General features: G+C 37.2%; 1 protein-coding gene across 3 annotated transcripts in view; it reads left to right on the top strand.

The window, feature by feature from the left end:
- VPS8 (VPS8 subunit of CORVET complex) overlaps positions 1-21,190 on the top strand; it is a 216,251-nt gene that overhangs the window by 46,994 nt on the left and 148,067 nt on the right. For all 3 annotated transcript variants that reach the window (XM_076003376.1, XM_076003373.1, XM_076003368.1), the window contains exons 14-20: positions 7,066-7,146; positions 10,399-10,569; positions 15,866-15,940; positions 16,704-16,739; positions 17,641-17,731; positions 18,156-18,202; positions 19,175-19,264. In XM_076003376.1, the coding sequence (XP_075859491.1) occupies positions 7,066-7,146; positions 10,399-10,569; positions 15,866-15,940; positions 16,704-16,739; positions 17,641-17,731; positions 18,156-18,202; positions 19,175-19,264 (591 nt within the window). The remainder of the gene's footprint in view (positions 1-7,065; positions 7,147-10,398; positions 10,570-15,865; positions 15,941-16,703; positions 16,740-17,640; positions 17,732-18,155; positions 18,203-19,174; positions 19,265-21,190) is intronic.

Genomic DNA, 21,190 nt, shown 5'->3' with positions numbered 1-21,190 from the left:
AAGTGGAGAAAGCAAATTATAAGGATGATCAAGGTTTATAGAGTATACATGTGTACATATATAAATAAAATATTTTTTTTTTTTCGCTCAGCAGGATGAATTTTTTTTTTTAATTTTTTTTTTATTTTGGCATATTATGGGGGTACAGATTTTAAGGTTTCAATAAATGCCCATTTCCCCCCCTCCCCCCAAAAGTCTGAGTCTCCATCATGACCATCCCCCAGATGGTGCACATCTCACTCATTATGTATGTATATACACACCCCCCTCCCCCCTCCCACCTGCCCAATACCCTATTACTGTAGTACCTATGTGTCCACTTAGGTGCTACTCAGTTAATACCAGTTTGCTGGAGAATATATCTGGTGCTTGTTTTTCCATTCTTGGGATACTTCACTTAGTAGTATGGGTTCCAGCTCTAACCAGGAAAATATAAGGTGTGCTATATCACCATTGTTTCTTAGACCTGAATAGTACTCCATGGTGTACATATACCACATTTTATTAATCCATTCTTGGATTGATGGGCACTTGGGCTGTATCCACAGCCTTGCAATTATGAATTGTGCTGCTATAAACATTCGAGTGCAGGTGTCTTTTTTGTAGAGTGTCACTGGATCATTTGGGTAGATGCCCAGCAATGGGATTGCTGGATCAAATGGTAGATTCACTTGTATCACTTTAAGGTATCTCCATATTGCTTTCCACAGAGGTTGAACTAGTTTGCAGTCCCACCAGCAGTGTAGGAGTGTTCCTCTCTCTCCGCAACCATGCCAGCATTTATTGTTTGGAGATTTTTTGATAAAGGCCATTCTCACTGGGGTTAAGTGATATCTCATTGTGGTTTTGATTTGCATTTCCCTGATGATTAGAGATGTTGAGCATTTCTTCATATGTTTGTTGGCCATTCTTCTGTCTTCTTTAGAAAAATTTCTGTTCAAGTCCTTTGCCCACTTTTTAATGGGGTTATTTGATTTTTTCTTCCTAATTTTCGTGAGTTCTAAGTATATTCTAGTTATCAGTCCCTTATCGGATGCATAGGATGCAAAAATTTTCTCCCATTCTGTAGGTTGTCTGTTTACTTTCATGACTATTTCTTTGGCTGTGCAGAAGCTTTGTAGTTTGATCATGTCCCATTTATTTATTTTTGTTGCTGCTGTGATTGCCTTTGGGGACTTCTTCATAAACTCTTTGCCCAGGCCGATGTCTAGGAGAGTGTTTCCAACTTTTTCCTCTAGAGTTCTAATAGTTTCATATCTTAGGTTTAAGTCTGTTATCCAGCGTGAGTTGGTTTTTGTGAGGGGTGAAAGGTGTGGGTCCTGTTTTAGCCTTCTACAGGTGGCTATCCAGTTTTCCCAGCACCATTTATTGAAGAGAGATTCTTTTCCCCAGCGTATGTTTTTGTCTGCTTTGTCAAAGATGAGATGGCTATATGAGGATGGTTTTATATCAGGATTCTCACATCTGTTCCACTGGTCTATATTCCTGTTTTTGTGCCAATACCATATTGTTTTAATTACTACAGCTTTGTAGTATAGTTTGATATCTGGCATATTAATGCCTCCCATTTTGTTTTTGTTGCCTAGAATTGCTCTTGATAGTCGGGGTCTTCTTTGGTTCCATACGAAGCGTAAAATTATTTTTTCTATATCTGTGAAGAATGCTGATGGGATTTTAATAGGTATTGCATTGAATCTGTAGATCAGTTTGGGTAGTATAGACATTTTGATGATATTGAGTCTGCCGATCCACGAGCATGGTATGGATTTCCATCCGTTTACATCCTCTGCTATTTCCTTCCTCAGTGTTTCATAGTTCTCCCTGTAGAGGTCTTTACCTCTTTGGTTAAATATATTCCTAGGTACTTTAATTTCTTTGTTGCTATTGTGAAGGGAATTGAGTCTTTGATTTGGTTCTCAATTAGATTGTTGTTGGCGTATATGAATGCCTCTGATTTCTGTGTATTGATTTTGTATCCTGAGACTTTACTAAATTCATTGATCAGTTCCAGGAGTTTCTTGGTTGAATCCTTGGGGTTTTCTAGATACAATATCATATCATCAGCAAACAGTGAAAGTTTGATCTCTTCTGCCCCTATTTGGATACCTTTGATTCCATTTTCCTGTCTGATTGCTGTAGCCAAGACTTCCAGCACTATGTTGAACAGAAGTGGAGATAGTGGGCAGCCTTGTCTGGTTCCAGTTCTAAGTGGGAATGATTTCAATCTTTCTCCATTCAGTATGATGTTGGCTATGGGTCTGTCATATATGGCTTGTATCATTTTTAGGTATGTCCCTTCTATGCCTATTTTCTTAAGTGTTCGTATCATGAAAAGGTGTTGAATTTTGTCAAAAGCTTTTTCTGCATCTATTGAAAGAATCATGTGGTCTTTGTTTTTGCTTCTGTTTATGTGGTGAATTGCATTTATAGATTTACGTATGTTGAACCATCCCTGCATCCCTGGGATGAAGCCCACTTGGTCGTGGTGGATTATTTTTTTGATAAGTGTCTGGATTCGGTTAGCTAAGATTTTGTTGAAAATTTTTGCATCTATATTCATTAGGGATATTGGTCTGTAGTTTTCTTTTTTTGTTGCATCCTTTCCTGGTTTTGGTATCAGAGTAATATTCGCTTCATAAAAAGTGTCGGGGAGGTTTCCGTTCTTCTCGATGTTGTGGAATAGTTTCTGCAAGATAGGTACTAGTTCTTCTTTGTAAGTATGGTAAAATTCAGGTGTGAAGCCATCTGGACCGGGACTTTTCTTTTTAGGGAGATTTTTAATTGCTGTTTCTATTTCAGCTGTTGAGATTGGTCTGTTCAGGGAATCTATTTCTTCCTGGTTGAGCCTAGGGAGGCTGTGTGTTTCTAGAAATTTGTCCATTTCCTCCACATTTTCCAGTTTGTGTGCATAAAGATTTTTGTAGTATTCATAAATTGTATCTTGTATCTCTTTGGGATCAGTTGTGATATCTCCTTTTTTATTCCTGATGGAGCTTATTAGAGATTTCTCTTTTCTGCTTTTCGTTAGCTTAGCCAATGGTGTGTCAATTTTGTTTATTTTTTCAAAGAACCAACTTTTTGTTTTATTAATCTCCTGAATAGCTTTCCTGTTTTCAATTTCATTTAGTTCTGATTTGATCTTGTTGATTTCACTTCTTCTGCTGGGTTTGGGGTTGGTCTGTTCTTCTTTTTCCAGCTCTTTGAGTCGTTTCATTAGATTGTCTATTTGTGATCTTCTTGTCTTTTGGTTATAGGCATTTATGGAGATAAACTTTCCTCTCAGAACTGCTTTAGCTGTGTCCCAGAGGAGTTGATAACTTGTCTCTCCATTGTCGTTTTCTTCATAGAAGTTTTTTATTTCTGTCTTGATCTCTTCATTTACGAAGTAATCATTTAGTAGGAGGTTGTTTAATTTCCACGTTTTTGTGTAGAAATGTGAGTTTCTGTTAGGGTTGATTTCTAGTTTTATTCCACTGTGATCTGAGAAGGTACATGGTATGATTTCTATTTTTTTAAATTTCTTGAGATTTTCTTTGTGTCCTAGGATATGGTCAATCTTAGAGAATGTCCCATGAGCTGATGAGAAGAACGTATATTCAGTGGATTTTGGGTAGAATGTTCTGTAGATGTCTGTCAGACCCAATTGTTCTAGAGTTTTGTTTAAATCCATTATTTCTTTATTAATTTTCTGTTTGGAGGATCTGTCTCGTGCCGTCAGTGGGGTGTTGAAATCTCCGGCGATTATGGAGTTGCTATTAATCCATTTGCTTAGCTCCAGTAAGGTTTGCTTTATGAATCTGGGTGCACCTAAGTTGGGTGCATATATATTTAAAATTGTTATCTCTTCTTGTTGGACTGTGCCCTTCACCATTATATAATGACCCTCTTTGTCTTTTACTACTTTTGTTGGTTTAAAAACTAAATCGTCTGAAATTAGAACTGCCACACCAGCCTTCTTTTGGCTTCTATTTGCTTGGAATATTGATCTCCACCCTTTGATTTTTAGTCTATATGCATCCTTGCACGTTAGATGTGTTCCCTGAAGACAGCATAGACTTGGCCTGTATTTTCTTATCCATTCAGCCAGCCTATGTCTCTTGAGTGGAGAGTTTAAGCCATTCACATTTATTGAGAGAACTGATAGGTAAGGTAGATTACTGATCATTCTGTTGGGTTGGATGTTGTTGCTATGATTTCTGTCTTGAGCCATTGTAATATCTGGCCTTTAATATCTTTGGGTTTTGGTTGTTTTTATATTCGTGGGTTATTATTATGATGTTCCGTGCATAACGCTGTTTTAAGTACTTCTTGTAGGGCTGGTCTTGTCTTGGTGAATTCTCTGAGCCTTTGCTTGTCTGAGAATGTTTTTATTTCTCCTTCATATACGAAGCTTAGTTTTGCAGGGAATAATATTCTAGGCTGGGCATTGTTTTGTTTCAAAAGAGTGAGAATGTGGCCCCAGTCTCTCCTTGCTTGTAAAGTCTCATTAGAGAAGTCTGATGTTATTCGAATTGGCTTTCCCTTGTATGTTACTTGCTTCTTTTGTCTTACAGCTCTTAGAAGGGCCTCTTTAGTTGATACTTTGGTTAGTCTGATGACTGCATGTCGTGACGTCTTCCTGTTTGCGTTGAATCTCCCAGGGGTCCTCTGAGCTTCTTGAACTTGTATATCAAGATTTTGAGCAAGGCCTGGGAAATTTTCCTCTATTATATCTTCAAACAGCTTGTCCAACCCTTGAGTGTTGTCTTCTTCCCCTTCCTGCAACCCTATGACCCTCACATTAGGTTTCTTCACATAATCCCACAGCTCTTGTAGGCTTTGCTCTTTTCTCTTGTTTTTCTGCTCTATTTCTGTGACTGATTTATTTAATTGGAGGGTGTTATCTTCAAGCTCTGAGATTCTTTCTTCTGCTTCATCTACCCTGTTCTTGAGACTTTCCACTGTATTTTGTAGTTCCTTGAATTGATTCTTCATTTGCAGGAGTTCGGTTACACTTTTCTTCAATGTGTCTATTTCTTTTCTCATATCCTGGAGACTTTTTGTGGTTTCTTGGTGTTGGTTGTTGAGTTGTTGTTGCAGCTGGGTGAGTGTTCTTATGTTCCACATACGAAATTCCTCTTCTGTCATATTGGTTGCCTGATTTTGGTCGGTGTCCGTTTCTAGGGGGCTGGTGCTCCTCTTTGGGGGTGTGTTTTCCGTTTGGTTCTTCATATTTCCTGAGTTCTTTCGCTGATTTCTTCCCATGTCGATCAGTTGTTGTTTCTTTCCTTAGGTTATTGTTTGGGTATTCACACACCTTGTTTAGTTTCTGAGGCGTTAGGTGGTGCCTGTGGGTGAAATTGGACCACTCCCTGTATATTGAGTCAGTGGGTGCCATGGAAAGGCTGTGCAAGATGCCGTCCCTGTCAGTAGGTGGCGTTTGCTTGGATGAACAGGCTATGGTGTTGATTTTGAGTCCTGCTATCAGCTCTCGTTCTGGGCGGAGCTGGGTTGGGTAAGCCTGCCCTCAGGCCGTTAGCAGGGGTCAAAGTTCTGTTCTCTGGTTCCAGGGAAAGCTGTCAGAGCGGGGCTGGAATGGTCCCGCTCAGCCTGAAAGTCTGGGTGTGGGGGTGGGGCTGTCTGAAACCAGCAGTCTGCAACAGGCCTCGCTTCTTTCCACCCTCCCCAACTCTGCAGCTACTCCTGTGCCTCTGCCAGCAGGCCAGACCACAAGCCACCAGGCCTCCCCGGACTGTGATGCCGGCGGGGAGGTTCCCTGCACAGGAACGCCACCTGGGTTGGGCGCACGGCCTCCTCCTGGGAGGAGGGTTGCCCTCTAGGACGCCGATCCGCCCCTGGAGGCACACAGCCCTCAGTAGGCTGTTCGCGTATAATCCTTCTGTGCCCGGGGCAATGCTAGCCCTCGGTGCAGGGGATCTGGTCTGCAGGTCCTACCTCTGGGTCCCAGAGTTCAAACTGTATCCCCACCAGGGAGAGGATTTCCGGTCCTAATTCACCCACAGGGAGCCCAAGCTGGGTCTATGTCTCTCAGCCTCTGAGTCGGCACCGTTTTCCTGGGAACACAGTGCCAGCAGCACCTGGGAGGGCGGGCGGGGTCCCAAACGGGAAGGTCCGGTTCCCTGGAGGTGCCTCCTGCTGGTGGCTGTATTGTCTCTCTGGGCAGCCGGGGGTAGGGTCGGCAGAGGGAAGGAGGAGGCAATGTGGCGCCTGCCGCGCGGCTCGGGTCCGTGCACACGGAGGTGCCCGGAGGAAGTTGGGAACCTGGTGCCACGTCTGCTACAGGCTCACCGTTGGTAGGCGGCGGCAGTCTCTGGGCTGATGTCCGCAGGTCTCTCCACCCGCTGGGGAGCCCGCCAGCAGTCCCGAATGCAGGGGAGGGGAAACAGCAGATCCACCTACCCTTGCCGCTGGTCTCCGGGCTGCTCCGGTGGTCTCAGCCTCCAGTTCTCCTCCGCAGCCTCCTCCCGTGGAGTCTCCCGGGGTCTCAGGTACCCCTCCTCCGGCCCTTGTCTGCTGTATGCTCGTCTTCCTGCTTCTTTCCTCTAGTTTCTGCTAGAATCTGTCTTTTCTGGAGAGACCCTCTGTCTGGCGGTGTTATTCGTCCGCCATCTTCTAAATAAAATATTGACATGAGTTTCTTTTGGGAAATTTTGGGCTGTTTGAGCTATAGTGGTATAGTTCAGAAAAATCTAGTTTTGTCACTGTGGTGTCTTTAATGAACTTGGACTTCATGATACCATGTCACCAATCCCATTTCATACTTTCACTCTAGCTACATGTAGTCATTGATGTTATAAATTTAGGTTGTTCTGAATTATGAAAGAGTCAGAATTATATTAATACTGACAATTAGACCACCAGCCAGATAATGCTTTGGATTTTGGTACAAATCATGGAGTGAATGATTTTTTTTAAATTTGTATAATAGTTTCTTTAATTATCAATATTTTTGGCCTGTCTATACCGAATCAGAATTATGCTCTGCTCTAGGTGGAGTATAATTAAGTATCTTAAAAAGTCACTCAAACAATAAACGACATTTACATTGTTTTATTTCATCATCAGGTTAAGAGAGATGAATCTGGAGCAATACATGTTACAAAGCAAAAGCATCTTCACCTATACTATGACCTCATCAACTTTACTGTGAGTATTATTTAAATTAAATATCCCCATTTATTTTATGTAATTGTTCTGAATTCAAGGTGTATTGAATCTACCAGGATTATTTTTATTGTACCTTTTCTATGTTTAGGTATGTTTAGATACATGAATACTTACCATTGTGTCACAGTTGCCTACAGTATTCAGTACCATAGCATGCTGTACAGGTGTATAGCCTAGGAGCAATAGACTGTGCCTTATTAGGTATGTAGCAGGCTTTACCACCTAGGTTTGTGTCTTGAACCATGACCTTTGGGATGATATAAAATATGAACAGAAGTGAAGTCCTGCTTGAATAAAGTCTGAGTTTGGTATGATGTCACATCATTATTGCCTTTCAGCCTTATGTCCAGCTGAACGTTCACTTGCAGTACTAGTAGTTTTCTTTAATGTCTTGATTAGCTCAAAAGAGAGTTTGGATTCCAAAGAATTTAGGTGGTTTTCTTCAGGGATTATTGCCCTGCTTCCTCTGTAAACACATTTTTATATTTCTGAGCTTGTCTTAATTGGTCCTTTGGTCTTATTTGTGTAACCTTTTCTTGTGTCTAAAAGCTTTGCAGAGTTCTCTCTCTATTATGCATCTCAGTCCTGAGAAACTTCCTGTTTTTTAAAAAAAAAGAGATTTCTTTTTGTATCAAATTTTATTATCTCTTTTTCAAATAGTGTGCTAATTTTGAGAGTAGTATAATTATAATATTTCTGGACTTCTGTCATTAGTGCTTTTAGAACATCAGTATCTACAAGACGTTCTATATATGCATGAATATAGGCAATGCTAAATATAAGCTGGTAACTAAAAAAAAAAAAACTAACAAGGCTTATACTTTGGAAAAAGGAGAGCTTTATTTCTCATAAAGGGTAGCAAGCTGTTGGGTGCCCATTCCAACAGATTGGGAAGCAGAGACTGGCCCAAAAGCCAAGCACACATGCTTCAAAGAAGAGACAAAAGGGAACAGGATTTCATACTGAACAGGGTAGTCAAATATACATATTTAACAAGCTATAGGAGGAGTCATGAATATTTATGAAGGGAAATCATACACATGTAATTGTGCTTCCTCTCTACCATCCCATCGTGGCTGGGAACTCAGTTTTAAGCTGTTTGTAAGATCCCCTTGGCCGAAGGGGTCCATTCAGTTAGTAGAGGGCTTAGGATTTATTTTTATTTCATAGGCCATGCCTCATTTTTCCAGTATAAAAAGACTAAAAGAGTTTTTTCTCTAACATGATAATATATAATTTTTCAGGATATTACTGAAATAGTCAGATCTTTTTTTCATAATACATGATTTGTTCATTTAGTTGCACATTGCATTTGAAACTCACATATAGACAGACTACTGAGTTAGAAATAATGCTTTTTTCCATGTGTATGAAATAATTTTGTTCAGACTCTTATAAGACATAAGTGTCTTTGTCATCACCAGAACCCCTTGTTGAATCATCTAACACAGTTTTCCAGAATTTATCATCATCACTTCTGTTTAAGATGTTTGAGATACAGTACTTTAAAAATCTGCATATGTCACTGGAAATTTTTCCCCAACCACAAGTAGCCGTTCTGCTAACAGTAGGACAGTTGGTGTTTTCATTTGTCCTGTGGCATATCCATGATGTGACCGTTAATTGCACTGTTTTGTAAATTACCTTTAAAAGGCTTGTTTACAATAATGTCAGCACTTGGCAATTGTGAGGGTCTAATCCCAGGAATAATTACTAAACTTGTTAAGGTTCTTTGGCTCTCATCCTCGCTCTTTCTTTTAGCCAGGTGACCTAACAACTAGCACTGATTAAGGTGGATAAGGCTAAATTAATGTGTCTTTCCTAAATTTTGTTTTTCTAAATAATCAAGAGAGGACCTTGTAAGAACTCTTTGTAAAATATTTGCACATCAAACTCCCTGTGTTCTGAGCAGTGTTTTGGAAGGTGGGGGAAACAAACCCTTCCCTTATAGTGGCCCTATACAATATTAATAGAGTATTATCTTTAGTCTATGTTAAAAGAAAATTAATCCATTTCCAATTTTGTCGTCTTTGCTATGGCATTATGCAAATAATCTCTGATAACATGGAATAGGCATATAAATAAACCAACATGATTATCAGAGAGAAAGTGCAGGGGAAACCCTGTGTTCTGTCTTCTTTTGGATACTAATTGAGCAGATTTTAAGATTTCATTTATTTCTTGGGAAATAATTGAGATTTCTAAAAAATAATTTGAAAATAAGAAATCTGATTTTATACATAACCCAAGAAATTTGTCAAAATGACATCCTTGAGAAGATGTTTTAAACTGTTAAATTAGTGTTCCTTAAAGTTTGGCACTTGTCCCCGAGACAGCATCAGAAGAACAGGACAAGTGGTTTGAGGAAAAGGAAAGAGAATTTTATTAATTTGCCAGCTTAAAGTACCACTGTCTTATCTATAAGCAGAAATATGGAGCTTTTAAAGGGAGTTTTCAGCTTCTGGCTACTGCTGTTTAACTGTAGCATCTTTGGTGAAGACAATCTGTGAGCCATCCCGTGGTACAAAGAACAAAGGACAATCCCCTGCCCCTCTATTACTGGCTTCAGTGAGGAATGCAGATTTTAATTCCCAAAAAGTATGTTGGGGGGAGGGTTTAAAAACACAACGTGTAATACATTTTGCCTTTTTCCAGGCCCTTACTTCTGTTACATTAGTACTTTTAAAATTATAATAGGACTTATTAAAGAAAATTCAGAAGCTACAGAGAGATAGAAGGAGAAGAGAACTCTCCCATAATTTTTAGGGAGCTTTTAAGGAAATATATTTTTTAAGTAACTTCAATTTTAAAATATATATTGCTCAATACTTTGACCAACTAGGTTTATGAGGTTTAATTTGCCCTTTTTTTCATTAATATCATAAAAACTAGAAATGTAGTTTGTCACTATGCTAATGTCATTTATGCCAATATAGTTTTAAAAATTTTTTATAAAACCAATATATCCTATAATCTGTCTATTACAGGTCTTAGTTTTCTTTTACACTATGTAAGTGTCATTTTAACACCACCAAAACTCAGTAGTATCTTGTACCTACTGTTCTCTGGGCTGTCACTGAGTAGTTCTTGCTGTGATTGTGTTGCCATGTAAGTTATTTAGTGGATAAAGTCCTCAGTGTAATTTAACTGAGTGGCCAAGCTCTCTTCTTGTCTGGAATGATGATGTGTGTTGGGCCTCACTTTCATTTTGTTGGTGTGCTTGAATTGCAGTGGATAAACTCACGCACAATTGTGCTCCTAGACAGCGTAGAGAAGTTGCATGTGATTGATCGGCAAACTCAAGAGGAATTGGAAACGGTGGAAATCTCAGAAGTTCAGTTGGTCTATAACAGCAGCCATTTCAAATCACTAGCCACCGGAGGAAATGTTAGCCAGGCACTGGTAAGGGTAACCCGTTATCTTGATATACGCTTTGATAAACTTGATATTTTGTTGTGTGTTTTTTTGTGGGTTTTTTTTGGGGGGGGGGGGATTGAAATAGGAATTCTGTGGAGTTATCTTTCTACCTTGAGGTTTTTTTTAAAAAGTAGGTTGAAGTAGGCATGGATGTGTTTATAATTATTCAAGGGTGTGAGCTAAAGCAATAATTCCTATTAATTTCTATTCAGAAGTGTGACTATTTAACTTAATACCAAAGAGTTTTAACATTTATAGTAAAATAATGAAGTGAAATGAAACATTTGTGAGAAAGAAATTATAAAATCAAACTATTTTACGTAGTTTAATCTGGTGGCAGTAAACTTGATAGATTTAAGGGACAAATAATTAGAGACATACAGCCTGTGTATTAATATTTGGATGATATGGTAAAGGCTTGAACAGATATACACTATGTGCACTAATAGGCAAAGATGGCTTTGAGAGAAAGAAGATTCTTTAGGAATAGGTGGAATTCTATAGGATAGATGAAATATAGGAGCCTAGAGAGAACGAAGACATAACAAGAGTTCTGAACTTAAGTATTCATTTTATTGTATTATAAGAAACTACAGTAATGGCCTTAAGCAATCTATACAGTTTATAGTTAAATCACTATGAATTGTGATCTCATGTTTCCTAAATCACTCATCTTTAAGTAGGAAATTTAGACTATTATGAAACTTCCATGGATAATTTCTTGAAAAAAAAATAATAACGATGGTCATATTTAATGAGTGACTTGTCAACAGAAAATATCCCAAACTCTGTAAAATAATTTAAAGGGGTGTTTATTCTGAACTGCATATATATGACCATAGCTATATATATGACCACTTGCTCAAGGCTTCTTGGGTGTTGCAAGTGGTCTTGCTGTGGTTGGGTTCCAGTTTTGTTTTATACATTTCATGGAGATAGGAATTACATGTAAAGTCATAAATCAATACATGGAAGGTATACATTGGTCCGTCCCCAAAAGGCAGGACATCTCCAAACAGAAAATTACAGGTTATAGGTGGGTTTAAAGATTCTTTAATTTGTAATTGGTTAAAGAAATGAAGCTTTATCCAAAGGCTTGGAATGTTAAGATAAGGAAATCTGTTAATCAGAGACAAGCCCTTGGACATATACTCTAATGCAAGTGATCTTTAAGTAAATTGCTGACCTGCAGGGGTGATTTAAGCTTTGTCTTTGTTAATGAGTTACAAAGGATATCTCTAGAGAGGAAAGGGAGCATGAGGAGGCATGTTTTACCTTCCTCCTTCTGGCCAATAACTTAGTTTTAGGGTATTTCTAGGGTCCCCGTGGCCAGGAGGGGGCCCATTCAGTTAATTGGGGGCTTAAGATTTTATTTTAGTTCACACACTACAGCATGATGTGTAAGCTCTGCTCAAATCTTCCTCATAGTCATAGTATAAAATATATGTGAAAGGGTCTTCTAGTCCCCTGATGTTAAAAACAAGAATAAGAAATGGTAGTGCAATAGAATTCATTAAAGCAATAATAATTACTGTCCCATACTTAGATATTTCCTTGTGTTTGAGTGTTATTAAAAATATTATTAGGGCTGGGCATAGTGGCTCATGCCTATAATCCTAACACTTTGGGAGGCCTAGGAAGATCACTTGAGGCAAGGAGCTCAAGACCAGCCTGAGCATCATAATAAGACCCTGTATCTACAACAAACAGAAAAATTAGCCTGGGTGTGGTACACACCTGTACCATACCATCTGCTTGGGAGGCTGAGGCAAGAGGATCATTTGAGCCCAGGAGTTGGAGGTTGCAGTGAGCTATGGTGACATCACTGCACTCCAGTCAACTCTCTCTCTCTCTTTAAAAAAATAATATCTTAAACTTTGAACTTGTACTTTCAGTCAAGATGGAGTAATGGGGGATTGGATTTACTCTCCTGTCTGAAATAACTACCCCATCACTCCAAAAAATAAAAGTCAGGGGAAAAAAGAAATAGCAGTTCTCAAGATATTGGATATCAATAATGAAGGACTATAGTCTCTGACAAAATGGGGAACAAATGACCTGAGCTCTATGATTGTCCTCACTTCCAGCCTTGAGTTTCTGGGCTGTGGCTCAGAGAGGAGGAGCCCAGTTGGAGCCTGGAGGACTTCTTAGGAAGACACAGCTGAGACTGCAGGAAGACAGTGGTGGGAGGAGTTTGCAGGCCGGTACTAGGGAGGAGAGCACTATCAAAGAGTCCCCCTTGAGTATTCACAGACTACTGATGGGCATATGCATGTAAGGAAGCTACCCAAGGATAGGGAAAGAGCCATTTGAAAGGTCTAGAGGGAATCATATTCAGTGCTCACACAGGGCTGACAATAGTGCTTGTTACACCAGCCGGAATGAAAAGTAGTGGCGAATAATTAGGGCTAGAGTAAATGCTGTGGCAGTCCCCACTAACAAATCTTAAAAACAAGACCAGAAAGGATCAAACTGTTTTCAAGTCACTTAAGTATCTCCCAGAACAAAGCACAAGAATATTAATAGGAACACAGAACTTTATGCCAATAAATTCAACAACTTTTGATGAAATGGAAAAATTTCTTGAAAGACACATATTACCAAAGCTGACTCAAGAAAGAAATAGAAAACTAAGTGGCCATATATCTAATAAAGAAATTAATTTTACAATTAAAAATCCTTTTATAAAGAAGCTCCATGCTTATAAGGCTTCAGTGGTGGAGTCTGTCAAACATTTAAGGAAGGAATAATACAATTCTACACAAAAATCTTTTGGAAAATAGAGGAGAAGGGAGCACTTAACTCATTTTATAAGGCTAGCTTAACTCTGATAATAAAACCAAAGACATACTAATAAAGAACACTATAGACCAATGTCCTCATGAGCAAAGACAAAATCCTTAACAAAATATTAGCAAATAGAAACCAGCAGTAATAAAAAGAATAATAAATCATGATCAAATGGTGTTTATCCAAGGTATGCAAGGCTGGTTTAGAATTTGAAAATCAATATTATTCACTATGTTTGTAGATTTTTAAAAATTATAAGATTATCTTAGTAGATGGAGAAAAAGCATTTTACAAAATTCAATATCTATTCCTGGTAAAAACTCTGAGCAAACTAAGAATAGAAGGGAACTTCAATATGATAATCATGGGCATCTACAAAAATCCTATAGTTAACGTCATACTTAAGATGGCATTGCCAGAAAACCAAAACAAAAGAAAACTCTGAATCTGATGAAATCTCCTTTAGAGAAAATATAGAAGACAGGAACATGTTAAACAATTTCATGGGGATACAGTCAGTAAAATCCAAGTGGTGGGAAACTATAGAATAAGTATTCTAGCTTTTTTCAACAAATAAACTTTATGGGAAATAAAAAAATTGAGAGAGATAGAAGCAAAACTTACAGATTAAAAGAGACTTAAGAGTCATATTAACCAACTTCAATGTGTGGACCTTGATGGGATATCGATTCAGACAAATGATATGTACAAAAGCAAAACAAAAAACAAAAACCTCAACATTTGACATTTATGAGACAATGTGAAATCCAAACACTGATTGGATATTTGATATTGAGGTCTGATTGTTAATTTTTAAAACTATGTTAATAGAATTGTGGTTATGTTAAAAAGGACTCATTTTTAAAAATTTATAAATGAAGTATTTTATCAATGAAATATTCAAAATCTGGGATTCACTTCAAAATTATACTGTGTTATAGAGGAATGATAGAAATATAGATGAAACAAGATTGGTGATGAGCTGAGCGTTGATGAAGCTGGTTGATGGATACAATCAGGGATTTGTAGGGGACTGACATATATTTTCCCAGTTTAAGAATTAAACCTTAAAATCTGTACCCCTATAATACGCTGAAATAAAAAAAAATACATAAAGAATTAAAGTTAGTGAATAATGTACGTGTTCTGCCCAGAGCTTTGAAAGTAATCTGTTCCGGACAGGCTCCCTGTGATAAACAAAGGTGTTGCCTAGAGGCATAACAAAGGACCTGAGCTGTAACTAGCAAGAGCAGCCCCACCCCATGGCATTGGGGGTCTGGAAGCCACACAATAAACATATTGTTTCTGTGATTGCTGCGTACACCCCATAAGATGGCTGGTTAGTCAATGAGGGGTAAGACCCCTCAAGGGAGGGGCGACCTAAGCCGTGCACAGCCTCTGGGGTTCAGCCGAAGATCTTAGGGGGTCACCCTTAGAGAAGCTGGGGATGAGAAATGCCCCCTGTGGCTCACCTTGCCCATCCTTGCTAATCTTGGTCCTTTATTTATGCCTAGTGCCTAGAGCAACTACATTGAAGTTCCGAGTCAGGGGATATCTGCTTCCCTAAGGCTATTCCGGAATTTATGGCTACTGCTACGCCTGGGTTACATACGAGGAACTAACTTTAATCTTTTAGAGTATAAAAATAAAATGGACCTGGTGTATTATTACTCGAGTCAACCGTCTGTATGTGTGTCTGCGTTTTTCTTTGTGTTCTGCGTGTTTGTGTTTTATGTTCTATGTTCATCCTCCGTCTTGTAAATGGACCACGACAGGGATTTATTTATTCTTTCTCCTTTTGTATACATTTTAAAATTCTCACAATAAAAAATTAAGAAAAATTATTATAGCTATCAGTTATTGACCAAGTAATTTTGGGAGATTTATAAATATTAACATATTTACTTAGAGAAACAGTATAAGGTTTTTCAAAGATGAGAAAACTACGCGTTAGTGGTTTGAAATATAATATCATACAAATATATGTAAGTAGCAGAGCCACAATTTGCAGCCCACGTTTATCAGTGAGTTTCTTTTTTATTTTGCTGTACTACGCTGACTCCCGTATACTATGCCGCTTTGTCTTCCTGTTTCCTCTTGTGTTTTATGTTGATATTTATTTCAGAGAACTAGGAGGTCCCATTTTCAATCAGCCCCATTCATTGCCAGAAGCAATGACTACCTGTCATCCAACAAGGGGCAGGATGCAATAGTTTCCTTTTAGATTTAGAAGTCAGCATGTTTCCTCCCTTTTCCAGATTATTCTGAAAAAGAAAAACGCTATTTATGTAAGCAGAGAATTATTTCTTGAACTTTGTCTTTTCTGTCACTTTTACTGTTAAACTGACAATTGATCATTTTCCCCCCACTCACTTATGGGATGGAACCATGTTGACCTCAAATGTTGTCTTTATTGTTGGCATTCTTTAAAACTTTGTGAGATTTCTAATGCATGTAATTTTTACCTTTTTTTGTATTTTTTCTTTTACAGGCTTTGGTTGGAGAAAAGGCTTGTTATCAGTCCATAAGTAGCTATGGTGGTCAGATCTTTTATTTGGGAACAAAAGTAAGCTTTTTCACTTGGTGACTTTGGTGTTTGTGTGGATCAGGATAGTTGGGGCTGAAGGAGGTTGCTGGTAAAGAGGACACTGCATTGCAGAGTGAATATTGATCAGCAGTGATCTGAAACTTTTTGTGTTTAAGTAGTCATGATTTTTAGTTAATTTCTTTCCTTCACTTTTAGACGTATTTTTACTTTTGTTTAGGTGCTGACTAATAGGTAATAGGATGCTTATTTTCTTGATTTAAGGAGGTACTTTCATAAGCTTCCTTCACGTTTATATTTTCATGATCAGAGAGATACCTAATCGTGGATATTTGTCATGTAATTAAGATGGCCATTAGCTTAGATCAGCTTACTGCATGAGGCCTTTGACACAGAATCATTGGTGTAGGAACTTTTTGTATATCAAAATTGTTCCTGTGCTTTTTTTCAAAAAAATTTAATATGGAGAAACATTTCTTCATTATTAAAATTCAAGCAAAATATTGCCAAGTCAGTACAGGGAAATGAGCTTGGGCCTTTTTTGTTCCTTGTCCATGGAATTAATTCCTTCTCGGGCTGTAGACTTACTGACTTTTAAGTGTTTGTTTGATTTCCTCTTTAATGTAGGTTCTTCAAGACCTGAATTCTAAGATATACTTCTAGCTGTAGTATGAAATATTTTTACCTAAAGAGATGTAAAATGAGATGTGGAACTGGAACAAATGTGTCTCCCAAACAATCTGTTAGAAATGATCAGTTTAATTTCCTTCTTTTTATTTTCCAGTCTGTTTATGTGATGATGCTGAGGAGCTGGAGAGAGGTGAGTTCAAAGTAATCTTATGTGTTAGAACTACCAAATTGATAGCATCTTAACACTTCTATTTTGACTGAACAAGATTATTTGGATTTGTGCTTTTTAATTTCAGAAGTATAAATCAAAACCATTATAACTGTTAGGCACTTATTTTGCTAAAACTGACTGTATAAGTTAGAGTTAGGTTTTGCAACATATATTAGAAAATTCAAAATAATAGTGGCTTAAACCAGATTTGTTTCTCTCATGTAAAAGCAATCTGGTGGTAGGCAGTCCGTGGCTTGTATGGGAGCTCTATGAGCTTTTAAGTATACTATCATATTCATTCTACCATCTTTTTGTTTGAATACCAGTCTCAAGGTCATTTTTTAGTCCAGAATGGCTGCTAGGGCTCCAGCTATTAAGTCCACATTCCAGGATGGAGGAAAGAGAAAATAAAGGCTGGTCTTTACCTTTTAAGGTGACATCCCAGAAGTAGCATACAACACTTCCATTTATCATTGGCCAGAGCTTAGTCACATTGCTCCAAGTGGCTTCAAGGGAGTCTTAGAAATGTCCTTCAGCTGGTGTATTGCTGTATCAATAAACTGTTTTTTTTTTTGTTTTTTTTTTACCAAGAAGGAGGGACTGAATGCTATGATAAATAACCAGCCATTTCTGCTATGGTGATAATCCAGCTGTTTTCCCTTTTTCATTTTTAGGCCCTGTGGCTCTCGATACTAGCCTATACAGTCTTTGTACTATCCAATCCTTTAAGAAATTATTTTTCTTGGAAATAAGATATTCATATAGTTATTGAAGTAGTTTTAGCTATTAAGAACTACTTCTGGAAAGATATTAGGTAGACTAGGAATTCTGACTGGTGATTGGTCAAAGGGACCTGGTATCTCTCATTTATTCATTTTAGAGAGTGGATCATCTCCTGAAACAGGATTGTCTTACAGAAGCCTTGGCTCTTGCATGGTCTTTCCATGAAGGAAAAGCAAAAGCAGTAGTGGGTAAGTAGACAGAATACCAGTGTGGTAGACCTTGTTTTTCTGGAGTAGAGGGAATGAACAATACTAATCACTCACAGAACTCTTTTAACTGAATGTTTAAGTATTTTATAAACACAATGTTAATAAACCTAATATACTTTCAGTAAAGAAGGTTGATGACAAATATAGGGTATTGAAATTAAAATGTTACTTTTAAAATTCTTTCAAAAGGAAAATTTACTATTAGAATAAACGGAAAGTACATTGATATGCTCTCTGGTGTGATGTGAGGTGTTTCTTTTATGGTGTATTATCCAACATTTTGATACCTAAGGATTGTTATAATTACATGTATTGTTAGCACAGGTTATGAATAGGAGATACACAGTTTCACTCCTAAAGATGTGGACTACCTTATTTTTTAATGGATTTTGCTTCTCTATAGGATTATCTGGAGATGCCAGCAAGCGAAAAGCTGTTGTTGCAGACCGGGTGAGTATTTTATTAAGAATAGGGTCTTTACTAGAGTGTAGTACAGATTTGTTTTTGCTATTAGCTAATATCTTCAGGTATGAGTAGGTAAATGGCTACAATCAAGGAGAGAGTATATAAAAAACAAGTCAGGTTATAATTCCCTGGTGTCATCGTAATACTTTTTAAATTTCTTCTTAACCCCTTTTCTTTTTTCCCTTGCCCAGTCTCTTATGAAGATAATAAAGTAGTAAAATAGCCAAAAGACAGCAGAAAGGAGGAGGAAAATCTGGGGATCTGGGTAATTTCTGAACCAAATTAATGGCCCACAAAAAGTTGACATTTTTTAGTTTTTATGAACTTCCTATTAATAGTAATTATGAGAAATACTATATATGTAAATGTTTGTGTTGCTGGAAGTAGCAGAGAGGGTTAATGTTTTAATGTTGTTAATTAGCATTAATCTGATTAATGCTAATATTTAATATTATCCTTCTGTTCCTGGTCTAGACTTAGTTGACTTCATTGACTATAGAATTTCCCTCCCTTTTGTTGTATAAATGCATTGGTAAAAATTATATTCCAAATTAGTATATACGTGTATAGAAAACTAGAGTGGAAATTGGTCACCCTTCAGACTCTGAATGATGTGCTAGACTGTGCTCTTCAGGGAAACTCCTACAGCAGAGGATTAATGAAGAGCTCAACTTTAATTTTTTATTTCCTAAGCAATGTAGATACTACTAAGGTCCAGAACATGAAGATATTTCTTAGGAAAGATTAGCAAATTAGTACCATCCCTGAGGCTGAAAGAAATTAGGCTAGGATTAAAAAAAAATTGGAGTACTAAAGACACTAAATATTTTAATTGTATTTTTAATATAACAAACCCTGATTCTGTATCATTAAATATTTAGGAGGGCCACATATATTAAATATTGAAAAATTTTAGAGATATATTTGAATTTCTATGCAAGGTTGTTTTCCTTACAGATGGTAGAAATCCTATTCCATTATGCAGATAGAGCTCTGAAAAAGTGTCCAGACCAAGGAAAAATCCAGGTGATGGAGCAGCATTTTCAGGTACACCTTTGCTTGTGCTTCTAATAGACAATGCTATGAATAGCTCTAATATACTGCTCTTCTATATTACATGAGAATGTGACTTTCATGGTTTAGTTGAACATTTTTTAGTATTCAAAACTTTACTGTAGCCTGTGGAATATTCTAAATGATTAAAGTTTGAAGTAATGGGTATACAGTCAACTGGAGACAGATGAGTAAAATGTTGTGGCATGATAGTGCTTAGCCACATAGTACTGTGTGGAAGAAAAGGAGATATATATGAGGGTACATACCTGTAAATTCACACCTTATAGTGGCTGACACCTTGTTGATGACTAACATTTATGTTAAGTAGGCTATTCAGAGAAGAGGTGTACTGCCAAGGTTTAAATTTAGTTCTCCTAGGAGCACCTGTGACTCAAGAATAGATCAGTTACAAAAAAAAAAAAAATTCTCTAAAATATGTTAATGAAAGACCTTTAGTTTATCCTGGAACTTAATGAAAATGAAAGCCAAGGAATATTTTAAAGACCTGTATAGTGTTTATTATATGGGTTTTACTATTTGTAGTGATCTCCAATTATATTTTTTGCAGATCTCTGTTTTTCTTTCCCCATCCCTATTGCTCCCTCCTCTTTCCCTACCTCCCCTTTTTTTGTTGCTGTATGGGGTACATGTGAAATTTTGTTACATGCATAGAATGTGTAAAGGTCTATACAAATTTTAGGATTTTTTTTCTATTTCTGTGAAAAATGATATTGGTATTTTGATAGGGAATGCATTGAATCTATAGATTGCTTTGGATGGTATAACATGATCATTTTAATAACATTTCTTACAATCCATGAGCAAGAGATGTCTTTCCATTTGTTTGTCTCCTCTTCAATTTCTTGCATTAGTGTTTTGTAGTTTTCCTTGTAGAAGTCTTTTACCTCCCTGGTTAAATTTATTCCAAAGTATTTTATTTTAATTTAATTTTATTTATTTTGTAGCTATTGTAAATGAAATTGCCTTCTTGATTTCTTTCTCAGCTATTTCATTGTTGGTATATAGAAATGCTACAGATTTTTGTATATTGATTTTGCATCCTACAACTTTGCTGCATTTATTCATCGGGTCTAAGAATTTTCTGATGAAGTCTTTAGGTTTTTCTAGATATAATATTATATCAGCTGCAAAGAAGGTCAATTTGGCTTCTTCTTTTCTAATTTAGATGCCTTTTATTTCTTTCTGTTGCCTGATTGCTCTGGCTTGGACTTCCAGTACTAAGTTGAATAGGAGTGGTGAAAGTGGGCATTCTTATCTTGTTCCAGGTTTTCTCCATTTAATATGATGTTGGTTGTGGGCTTGTCATATGTGGTCTTTATTATGTTGAGGTATATCCTTCTATGGCTAGTTTGTTGAGAGTTTTTATCATGAAGGGATGTTGCATTTTATCACAAGCTTTTTCTGTGCCTATTGAAATAATCGTATGGTTTTTGTCTTTCATTCTGTTGACGTGATGTATCACATTTATTGATTTATGTATGTTGAGTTATCCTTGCATCCCTTGGATAAATCCCACTTGATTATGGTCTGTTATCTTTTTGATATACTGTTGGATTCAGTTTGTATTTTCATTGAGCATTTTTGTGTCCATGTTCATCAGGGATATTGGCCTGTAGTTTTCTTTTTTTGTTGTGTCCTTGTCTGGTTTTGGTATCAGGGTAATGCTGGCCTCATAGAGTGAGTTAGGTAGAATTCCCTTCTCTTTGATTTTTTGAAATAGTTTGAGGAGAATTGGTGTTAATTCTTTGAAGATTTGGTAGAATTCAGCAGTGAGGCCATCCAGTCCTGGGCTTTTTTTTGTTGGGAGACTTTTTATTACTGATTTAATCTCACCCTACTTTTAACAAATAGTTGAGTGGTCAGCAAACTTTTTCTGAAAAGAAACAGATGGTTAAT

This window comes from Microcebus murinus, chromosome 1, assembly GCF_040939455.1.
Source record: "Microcebus murinus isolate Inina chromosome 1, M.murinus_Inina_mat1.0, whole genome shotgun sequence".
NCBI lineage: Eukaryota > Metazoa > Chordata > Mammalia > Primates > Cheirogaleidae > Microcebus > Microcebus murinus.
The sequence above is the reverse complement of the archived record's forward strand: the minus strand, read 5'-3'. Positions and strand labels throughout refer to the sequence as shown.